Source organism: Cetorhinus maximus, chromosome 3 (assembly GCF_964194155.1).
Source record: "Cetorhinus maximus chromosome 3, sCetMax3.hap1.1, whole genome shotgun sequence".
Taxonomy (NCBI): domain Eukaryota; kingdom Metazoa; phylum Chordata; class Chondrichthyes; order Lamniformes; family Cetorhinidae; genus Cetorhinus; species Cetorhinus maximus.
In genome coordinates, this window is record NC_135881.1 from 193,675,970 (window position 1) to 193,687,838 (window position 11,869).

At 43.7% G+C, this 11,869-nt stretch overlaps 1 protein-coding gene across 1 annotated transcript in view; it reads right to left on the bottom strand.

Annotated features, from left to right (window-relative positions):
• Window positions 1-5,986, bottom strand: part of gmds (GDP-mannose 4,6-dehydratase) — a 663,771-nt gene extending 657,785 nt beyond the window's left edge. The window contains exon 1 of the mRNA XM_078539480.1: window positions 5,714-5,986. Coding sequence (XP_078395606.1) covers window positions 5,714-5,821 — 108 coding nt within the window. The 5' untranslated portion in view covers window positions 5,822-5,986. The remainder of the gene's footprint in view (window positions 1-5,713) is intronic.
• Window positions 5,987-11,869: the final 5,883 nt, after the last annotated feature.

Genomic DNA, 11,869 nt, shown 5'->3' on the forward strand with positions numbered 1-11,869 from the left:
CCTAACTCTTTGTGTGACTCTAGACAATGTTGTGTGTTCATAATCTCTTGGAGAAAGAAAATATTTCCCGACAACTTTTCCGATCCATATAGGCTCAATGTATATCTCTTCATACGAAAAGTTCTGCTGTTTAAAAAAAAAGTGTCTATAGCACCTCAGAACCTTATCCAACTGTTAAACTGTAAATTATCAGGGACCTGACCTTTCAAATTACGGTTCAGTTATGGGAACAGTCATTTATTTGTTGATAAGGCTTACATAACTAAAATAAAGTGATTTATCACAAAAAAAAACTTCTTTGCTTTTGTACTCTATGGGCCGGATTTTCCTGTCCTGACGCACACTTTAAAAATGGTAGATGGAGCCTTATTCTGGCATTCCCAACCACATTCACGTCGCTGGCAATTTTGCTCCACACAGGATAAAGGGGCAGTTTGCAAGCCTGCATCCAGCTATCCCAATGTTGCTGGCTCCATTGTGTAAATGGGCATTTCAGAACCCTGGCCATTTTCATGGAGTCGGGACAGCTTAAGGTGATGTGGTTCACGCCAGCTCAGAGGTGTCATAAACCATGGGGGAAGCCTGGTTTGGAGGAATCACTTGACAGATAAGTTCAAAAGGTGTTTCCAACTTCACGTCATATAACTTATCAGGCATCATTTCATTATATGTTTGGCTGTCTCATAGCTTTGACAAGTAGCTAAGCTTCTGGCTGACTTCAAAACCTTTTTCAGCTCTGGGGGTTTTATTGCCAAAGTTGTTCAATGGAATCTCATTATGAATGCTTGGCTGAGGTCCAAGCCTACTAATGGAGTTAACTTAGCAAGGTTGTTTATACAGTCATTCAACTGAATCTCATTATGAATGCTTAGCCGATTTCCAAACCTACTAATAGATTTAACTGAGCAGGGATTGTTGACACAGTTATCAAGGGGACTGTGTGCTTAGTTATATTGACAGATTTATGAATAGTTAAGGGGATGATTTTTGAAGGGAATTTTGAAGTACTATTTGTTTATTTTGATGAATCTATGAGATTCTCAAATACTTCCCAATGTTATTATAGAGTTCGTAAGTTCTAGGGGATATGGGGGCGCGGGGTTTAAGGAGGTAAGGTTTAAGGCGCCTCATACTCATCTCCTGAACTGGGCCAATGTCCCAGCAAACAGAGGTAGGTAATTTAACCTGGCCGCCTAGACATCCACCCGTCTCTATCTCTGCCTCAGGCCTACTGTGGAAGATGGTAGCCCCAGGTCATGCCTGCCCCTGCCATCTTGCCATGAAAATAGCATGGTCGGGCATTGCTGATGGTCAGGAGGCGGGATCATGACATCAGGAAATCCCCCAACTCCCAATTCCTTGCCTCCAAGATGAAAGTCCAGTCCTATGTCTCTATTTATAAAGCCCCAGATTACACATTCCTTATTAACTGCATTCTCAACCTGTCCTGCCACCTTCAATGATTTATGCACATCTACCCTCAGGTAGTTCCTGCACCTCCTTTGGAACTATATACTTTATTTTATATTTCCTTTTCTCATTTGCCCTGCCAAAATGCATGACTTCATAATTCTCTGCATTAAATTCCATCTGTCACATATCCACCCATGCCACTATGCCCCCTCAATATCTATTACTTTCCTTCTCACAGTCTGAAATCTTTGCAAGTTTTATGTCATCTGAAATTTGAAATTCTGCCCTGTACACCCAGTCTGACCTGCCTCCTCACCCTGCCCCTGAGTGAAAGCAAACGACCACTGAGAAAAACTGACAAGAAAACAGCTCAGGATGAAGCATCAGCAGACAATGAGCCAAAGACCTACCTGCAGGCAGAGCACAAAGGACATGACACCCAGAAACATATTGGTTAAGAAAGTTCTCCTGTTCAAATTTTAGCAACTCTTCTCCCTTCTTACCTTTTATTCTACTCTTTCCCTCAATTGGTATTAGTGTAATTGAACACTCCTATCATTGCTGCTCTACTGGTTTTACATTTCTTGGAAAGTTGCCAATAGATTTCTTCCTTTATCACCTTCTCGGCATTCTAAAGTAAACGCCCATTAATGCAAACTTCCAGCAATGTAACAGTTCCTTTACTGTTCCTTAACAGTTTCCGAATAGATTCAATCTTTGGACCCTGTAGTATATTGTCCCTCTGTAGAACTGCAATGCCAAAGTTTCCCAAATCATGGGTTGCGACCCCCAATGGGGTCTCTAGCTCCGAGGCCATAATGGCAGCCTTGGAGTGGAGAGTCCTGGGATGGGATCTAAGGCTCCAAGATGCGCGAGCTCAATTTTTTTTCCTGGCACACAGTTTGCTAGGGTGGGGGGGAGTGAACAAGCTTCTCATTGGCAGTCTCAGTGTCTGCCTTGAGCGTGCCCAATTTTTTTCCGGTACCACAACACCCAGATACACAGCCTGAGTTTATATTATGGAAATCCTCAAACGGTTATACTAAATAATTTTGCTAACAGCTATTCACTGCTGAGCTCCAGACCTCAACTAAATTCACCAGTTTAAGCATCTCGGGTCTGTAGCTGACTGACCCTGCCATGTGCTCTCAGACTCAGTGATGGAAAGCAGTCTCACTAGGTCCAGCGAGTGAGATAACATTGTCACAAAATAGGTTAAATTTGAAATCACTGTTCTTTGGATGTCTAAATGTTCATGCAAACATTAATAATTAAATATTGAAGGTCACTATCCTGCTTCCCCCTCCCTCCATCAAGAACCGAGGGCTCTCCGCCACCAACCTCGGCTCAATAACTGAACCCCATCCCCCACCACCTCGCACTCCACTCAACAACTCTCATACCCTCCAAAATTTCACTCTGAGGTCACACCAATGCTGAGACATTAAAATGGGGTCATACCAGGAAAATGTTTAGAAAGCATTGTGAAATGCTATCCTGGATCAATATTGCACCCCAACCCCCTCCTTTCTTTTTATTTTCAAGATCTCTCCTCAATACGATGTAGCCATGAATGTTTAATCCCATTCCTGATATGGTTACGTCAGATCTCCGTTATAGCCATTATATCATGACCTCATGTAGCAACTTGTGCCTGTAGCTCATCAACCTTATTTGTAACATACCTTGCATTAACACCCTTGAATTCCAACAACTTGCTAGCCTACTTTACTTTTATCTTCATTTATTTCCTGCTACCACTACACTATGCTTTGTTTTATTGCCGTTTGTCTTCCTACTTATCTATGATCAACCACACCCTCACTTTCATCTTTGATGCCCTGGTTCCCAAGAAAAACCATTGCTCTCTCTCATCCGGCCACTCCTCCTGGTACAGCACTCATCGTTGCGCCTCTAAATCCAAAGTACAAAGACTTGAATGGATACAGCAGACACGTTTTAGCCATCCACCACTATCTAGTTGGAACACATAAAACACTATTGGGTGCTGCTCTTGTTTACTAAAATTGCCCACTATTCCAAGATTATCCTCGAATGCAAAGATAACCCCCGTCTTTTTTACTCTGCAGCAAACCATCTTCTAAAATCCCTCCTCTGTCCTCTCCACTCTCATTTCCAACCAAGTGCAAGGAGCTCATGGACTTCCTTGTCACTAAGCTCAAGGCCATCCAATCAGCAGCCTGTGCCATGTTCCTCCCTTCTACTAGCCCACCTGGCCAAACTTCCTCTAAAGCACCCTTCTGCCCTAGCTCTGAACTCACTTTTATCTTGAGTTTCCCTTCTATCTCCCCTCATGTCCTCTCCGAGCTCATTCTGTCCATGAGATCCACCTCCTACTTCCTTGACCCTATTCCCAGTAAACTGCTGACCACCCAACTTCTCCTCCTGGTCCCCATATTAACCAATATTGTAAACAGTTCTCTCCCTTCAGGTGTTGCCCCTCTTGCCTTCAAATCTAACGTTATCAACCCTCTCAAAAAACCAAGCTTATTGGCCCCACTGTCCTGTAAACTACTGTCCCATCTCCAACCTCCTTTTCCTCTCCAAAGTCCTTGAACATGTTGTTGCTTCTCAAATCCGTGCCCATTTTTTCCAGAACTCCATATTTGAATCCCTCCAAACAGGTTTTTACTCCTGCCACAGTACCGAAACAGCTGTTGTGAAAGCCACAAATTATATCCAAAAGTAAGCTTTCCCTCGTCATCCTTCTTGACACGTCTGACCACACATTCCTCCTCCAACACCTCCTCACTGTTGTTTGGGTGCTCTGACCTGGTTCCATTCTTAATTATCTAGTGGCTTCCAGAGCATCACTTGCAATGATTTCCCTTCCTGCTCCCACACCATTATCTCAGGTGTCCCCCAAGGATCTATCCTTGGCTCCCTCATATTGCTCATCTATATGCTGCCTATCGGTGATATCATCTGAAAGCACATTAGTTTTCACATGTATGCTGATGACACCCAGCTTTACCTCACCACAAATTATTTCAACTCCTCCACTGTTACTCAATTATCAGACTGTTTATCCGATATCCAGTACTGGATGAGCAGAAGTTTCCTCCAGTTAAATATTGGGAAGACTGGTGTCACTGTTTACAGTCCCCACTACAAACACCGTTCCCTGGCTACCGATTCCATCCCCCTCCCTGGCAACAGTGAGATTAAACCAGTTCATTCGCAACCTTGGTGTCACAACTGGCCCTAAGGTGAGCTTCTGACCACATATCCATGCCATCACTAAGACCACCTAATTCCTCCTCCGTTACATCACCCGACTTCATCCATATCTCTGCTCATCTACTGCTGAAACCCTCAGTCATGCCTTTATTACCTCTTGACTTGACTATTCAAACACATTCTTGGCCGTCTCTCAGTCTACTCTCCATAAACTTGAAGTCATCCAAAATTCTGCTGCCCGCATCTTAACTCGCAGCAAGTCTCGTTCCCCTATCACTCCTGTTCCACTGGCATACATCTCCTGGCCCAGCAACATCTTGATTCAATACTCTCATCCTCGTTTTCAAATCCTTCCATGGCCTTGCCTCCCCCCGCTATCCCTGTAATCTTCTCCAGCTCCACAACCCTCTGAGATATTTGTGCTCATCTAATTCTAGCCTCTCGAGCATCTCTGATTTTAAACCCTCCACTGCTGGTGATTGTCTAGGCCCCATGCTCTGGAATTTCTAGCTTACACCCCTCCACCTTGCTTTCTTCTTTTAAGACATTCCGTAAAACCTAGCTCATTGATCATGCTTTTGGTCACCTAATCTAATGTCTCCTGTATCAAATTGTGCTTTATAATGTTCCTGTGAAGTACATTGGAACGTGTTATTACCTGAAAGGGGCTGTATAAATGCAAGTTGTGGTTGCAGTTGATATGCCCCTTGCATGTCTCGGCTGCTGTGCCCTGGTGCTTCTTCTTCTGCCTAATTTTTAAACTAAAATTAGTTTAAATACCTCTCCCCCCCAACTCCGTGCGGACAATGGTACTCAAACTGTCACAGTGCAAGATCAAACAATACGTAAGTAACGAAGTAAAATGTTAACAGGTGCAAATCTGGTTACACATGCAGCACCTGAGAGAGAGAGCGAGAGAGAGAGAGACCAACTGTCCAGATGTGAAGTGATGAAACTGCAATAATGGAAACAAACCCTGCAAGTGCACAGTTGCTTAAAAAGAAAATCAATCTGAAGGGTTTGTGTTTGGAGGGGAGGGTGGGATGGGCACACTCAGGTTGCCGGCATGTGCCTGCTGACTGAGTGAGTGAGTCAGTACCTGTCCAGTGATGCCAGTGATGATGGCCACTTTCCTCTTGCCTTTGGCAACTCCAGCTGATAGGGCCGGGCTGTCACCGCTCGCCGCCTCACGCTTCAGATCATTCATCGCTGCCAGCTTGGGACCCCGGAGCCGCCGCTTGTGACTTTACTCCACACTCACTGCACCTCTCACTGGGATCGACTGACTCGCACTTCCGCGTTGTGAAGGAAGCGGCCACCCCGGGACCGGCCGCTCGGTGGCAACCGTCTGAAGACTCCCAGCGCCGCCCCTAGCAACTGCCCCGCCCCCTTCTCCTCCGTCTGCGCCTGCGCCGCCACTGCTGCTGTTGCTGCAAGCGCCCCTGCTCTCCTCCAAACACAGCGACACCAGCAGCACTGGAGGTACACTCACACGCCGAGAGCGCCCCTTGATTGCCAACGAGGATGACTGTGGGGTTGCCAGGCCTCCAAAATTGGCCTGCAGTCTCCAGGAATTGAAGATTAATCTCCAGGGCCCTGCTGTCTGTGTAACCCTGGAGAAAAATTATTGGGACATTAAAAAGAATTTTTTTGTCATTTTCTTTGAACATTTCTCTTTACCAGATATAATAGTATTAAAAATGTTGGGTTGGAAACTCTTTCGAGTTATCAACAGTCACAGATTGCAACTCTTTCGAGTACAATCACAGTTCTTGGTTTCCAGGAGTGGGACATGAACCCACAACCCTCTGATTCAAAGGCGAGGGTGCTATGAACTGAGCCACAGCTGACACCTGAGGCTGTTTGGCTGTCAGTCAAGCATCATGCAATTGAATAATGAGTCTTTTTGCTTTCCAGTACATCACAAGGATGAATACACTGGCCGACTAATGGCTCCAAGTCATGTGATGAAACCTCCAAGAATATATTTAATCACAGCTGACAACTCTAGATGACTGAAGTTATAACCAGATTTGACGTTGCAGATTTGACAGAGGTATCCAAAATCATGACGGGTCTGGACAGAGTAGATAAGGGAAAAACTGTTCTCACCGGTGGAAGGCTCGAGACTAAGAGGGCACAGATTCAAGGTAATTGGCAAAAGAAGCAATGGAGACATGAGAAGAAATATTTTGACGCAACGAGTGATTAAGATCTGGAATGCACTTTCTGAGAGCATAGTAGAGGCCAGTTTAATCGAGGCATTCAAGGGGGAATTGGATTAATATATGGAAAGGAATAATGTGGATGGTTAAGGGGAAAAGGTGGGGGAATGACACTTGCTCATTCAGAGAGCCGTTGCAAACATAACAGGAATGGCCTCCTGTGCTGTAACAATTCTATGATTCTATGATCAGTCAAGGATCAAATTTGACTAAGATATCCTCTTTTTAAAAAGGGCACAAACAGTAAAAGTCCAAATTACCAGTAAACACTTGGGGCAGAATCATCTGTTTGGCGTTCGAACGTGGGCACTGCACGCCAGCGTGTAAAATGACACGCAGTGATGTTAGGTGTGCGTCCCGAAGTCACTGCGCATCATTCTGATGTTTCATTTGGCGGGTGCACACCGGAGTCTTCTGCATGCCCACCAAACTGTCAAAGGTCTGTTAAGGCCATTAAAAAAACTAATTAAGCAATTTGAGAGGGCTGCCAGTTCGACCTTAAGGTTGGTGGGCAGGCGAAGAGCCCAGGTGGCCTTCGCATTTTTCATGAAACCCCATCCACGGGTGGGATGAGGTTTCATGAAGGGTTTATTAAATTAATAAATATTTATTAAGCATTTGATAAACATGTCCCAGCTCATGTGACACTGTCACATGAGGGGACATGTGTAAATGATTTTTTATTTATTTATTTTGAGGTTTGAACTTGAACTTAATCTCCCTGAGGCAGCTCTGTGCCTCAGGGAGACTTCTGCGCTCTCTCGCCCGACTCTCCCTCCTTCCCCCACCCGCACAGGTAGCGCTGAGTGCTACCGGATGTACGTACTGCTGAACTGGCCTTAATTGGCCCGCCCACGTAAAATGGCAGTGCGCAGCCAATCGCGAGTGGCAATCGGCTCCGTGCCCACCCACATCTGCTCCCGACCAGCCTGCCGGATGGGGGAAAATTCCCCCCCTGATAAATGTAGCTCAGTTGGTAGCACCCTCACCCCTGAGCCAGAAGGTGTGGGTTTGAGTCCCCCTCTAGGACTTGAGCTACAAAAGTCTCAGTTGACACCCCAATAAGACACTGTCAGAGCTGCGTCATTCGAATAATATGTTAAACCTAAGCGCTGACCACTCTTTCAGGTGGATCCCACAGCACATTTGAAGAGCAGGATGGTGTCCTGACCAATATTTACCCCTAGATCCACATCGCAAAAAAAACAGATTGTTTGGCTATTATCACATTGACGTTCGTGGGAGTTGCTGTTCAAAAATTGGCTGCTGCATTTCCTACATTACAGCAGTGCCTACACATCAAAGATACTTCATAAGAACTTAAGAAATAAGAGCAGGAGTAGGCCATTTGGCCCCTCAAACCTGCTCTGCCATTCAGTAAGATCACGGCTGATCGGATTGGGGCTTTAACTCCACTTTCTTGCCTCCCCACCATAACTTTTGACTCCCTTGTAAATCAACAAACTGTCTAATGCAGCCTTGACTATATTCGATGACCCAGCCTCCACTGCGCTCTGTGAATTCCAAAGGTTAACAACCCTCCGAGAGAAGAAATTCTTCCTCATCTCCATTTTAACTGGGAGACCACTTAGTTTGAAACTATGTCCCCTAGTTATAGATTCCCCTATAAGGAGAAACATCCTCTTAGCATCTACTCTGTCAAGTCCGCTCAGTATCTTATATATTCAGTATGATCATCTCTTGTTCTTCTAAGCTTTCAATGAGTATGGGCTGAACCTACTCAACCTTCCCTTATAAAACAACCACTTCAACCCAGAAATCAACCTAATGAACCTTCTCTGAACTGCCCCCAATTGAAGTATATCCTTCCGTAAATAAGGAGACCAAAACTGTACGCAGTACTCAAGGAGTGATCTCACCAATGCCTTGTACAGCTGTAACAAGACTTCCCTACTTTTATACTCCACCCCTTTGCAATAAAGGTCAACATTCCATTTGCCTTGGTTTAACATCTCATTTGAATGGTGGCATAGTAGTATTGTCACTGGACTAGTACTCTAGATACCCAGGTTTATGCTCTAGCAGATGGTGAAATTTGAATTCAATTTTAAAAATCTGGAATTAAAGGTCTAACGATGACCATGAAACCATTGTCAATTGTTGTAAAAACCCACCTGGTTCACTAATGTCCTTTAGGGAAGAAAATTTGCCATCCTTACCTGGTCTGGCCTACATGTGACTCCAGACCTACAGCAATGTGGGTGACTCTTAAATGCCCTCTGAAATGGCCTAGCAAGCCACTCAGCTCTCAGGGGCAATTAGGGATGGGCAATAAATGCTGGCCCAGCCAGCAAAGTCCACATTCCATGAAAGAATTTTTTAAAACCTGCATGCTAACTTATTGTGATCCATGTATGAGGACACCCAGATCCCTCTGTACCATAACATCCTGCATTCTCTCTCCATTTAAATAATATTCTGCTTTTCTATCCAAAGTGGACATCCTCACATTTTCCCACATTATACTTCATCTGCAAAATTTTTATTCACTCACAGAACCTTTTGCAGACCCTTAGTGCCCTCCTCACAACGTGTTTTCTTACCTACCTTCGTATTGTCAGAAAATTTGGTTACAATATACTCGGTCCTTTCATCTAAGGCATTAATACAGAATGTAAATGGTTGACGCCCCAGCACTGATCCCTTTGGCACCCCACTAGTTTACAGTTTGCCATCCTGAATATGAACCATTTATCTTGATATCTCAAAATACAGTGCAACCAATTAAATACTGTTTTAAGTGTAGTCACTGTTGTAATATAGCAAATATTGGTGCCCAATTTGTGCACAGCAAAGTCCCACAAACATCAATGAAATGATGATCTGATGATTCTGTTTGAATTAAAAACAGAAAATGTTGGAAACACTCAACAGATCTAGCAGTATCTCTGGAGCGAGAAACAAAGATAATATTTAAGATTAATGACCTTTCATCAGAAACGGAAAACGTTAAGAGTGTTAATGGATTTTAAACAAGTACAGAGGCAGGGATAAAATAAAGGAGAAGGTCGGTAATGGGATGGAATGTGGGGGAAATTAAATGACAAAAGGGATAATGTGCAGTGCCAAAGAGGGCAGCAGTGGGACAAGAAACAAAAGATTGATGTATAGGAGATGTAAAAATGGGTGCAGTGGTTATGATCTGCAACTGTTGCACTCAGTGTTGTGCCCAGAAGGCTATAAAGTGCTTCATCAAAAGTTGCTGTTCCTCGAGATTACCTCGGTGATGCATCTCCTTACTAACAAATCTATCTGCTGTTGTCACTTACACCTCTCTAGTTTAATCTTTTATTTATTTACTTGACCCCCTGTTGCTTTGAACCATTATTCCTTTTGTCATTTAATCGCTCCTGTCTTCCACCTTATCACAGATCCTCCCCTATTGTTCATTCCTCCCCTCCCCACTTTCCGTGTACCTGTACTTGCTTAGAATCTGTTACACCTCTAACATTCCAATGGTGATGATCCTCGTAGAGAGCGATAACTTTAAAAATTTGAACTTCCAGTTAATAGCTGGAAGGATGAAACAACAAGATTTCACATTTTAAGACTTGGACAGTAACAAACAAACTAAAATCAACCTTGACTAAACATTATTTCAGTAGGCAACTTATATTCAAAACTACAGGACAGAATTTTCCCCTTTTACTTTTACTACAACTGAAAATCCACAGTTATACTTTACACTGTCCATTAAGTAGACATTCAATTCCTCCAAAACCAGTCCAAAGTGATCCTTAGCTCCAAAGTGTTTACTTTCATTCTTTTCCTTTCCCAGCGTGGTAATTTTTCACCCCAGAACTGTCTTTCATGGTGAGAGTATTCGTGTAGATCCTCCCTCTAGCTCAAGCTAAGTGAATCTTCCAGCCCCAGTTTCATTCCTCACGAATTTGGACTATTCAACCCAAGCATGAGCCCCACTCGCATTCCTATGTGGTGAATCATAGACATTTGCCACCTTTGTGTGTTCCCTTTCTCTGTCTCCAATCCTGGCAGACGGACCGATGTCTGTGAGTTTCAGGGATATCTTAGAAACCCTTTCTCTCTCAAAGCCCATCTCCATGGCAATGTGAATCACATGGGCCTTGTATTCAGGTAGAAATATTGAGTCCTTTAGACTCCAATTCTGTTCCATCTTCAAATTAAATATACACATGAGGTATAATCGTTTATAACCTGACATTGTTAGCACCTTCCTGGGACTTTGGAGATTAATAGTCTATCCACTGTCAGCACAGGTGCTTCTGTCATTGTCTACAGGTGTGAACACCGTACACCTTCTTCCCAGCAAAACAACCTCGGCCCCGCTTTAGTCCTTAACAACCATGCCATCCAGGCTTCTTCTCAGGCAGATTTCAGAACAGGTCATATGGCCTCCTTCATCTTACCCTAAATTAAAGACACAGTCCCAAAACATAAAAATCTAATACACCCCATGTTTATAAATTCTGATGAAAGCCAATGACTTGAAACATTAACATTGTTTTTCTATCTCTATTTGATGATGCCTGTTCAGCTGAGTATTTGCTGCATTTTCTGTTTTCATTTCAGATTTCAAGGGACTGTAATAATTTGCATCTGTTTGTATTGTTGGCTGAGGAATATTTATTGACACTAAGGAGAGCTCCTTGGCCTTTCTTTTTCTGCCCTAAGCTCTAGAATTCGCTTCCTGAACCTGTCTGTCCCTTTACCCCTCTCTCTTTAAGGCGTTCCTTAAAACCTGCCTTTTCTACCAAGCTTTCGGTCACCTGTCGTACTATCTCCTTATGTGGCTCAGTGTCAAATTTTGCATGATGGTGCTGCTGTGAAGTGCTTTGGGATATTTTACTATGTTAAAGGGGTTATATAAAGTCAAGTTGTTATTGTTGTTGTTGATAAATACTATTGGATCTTTTATATCCACCTGAGCGGGCAAATGGAGCCTTGGTTTAATGTCTCATCCAAAAGATAGAAGCTCCAACAGGTGCCACTCCCTCAGTACTGCATTAGAGTGCCAGCCTAGATGATGT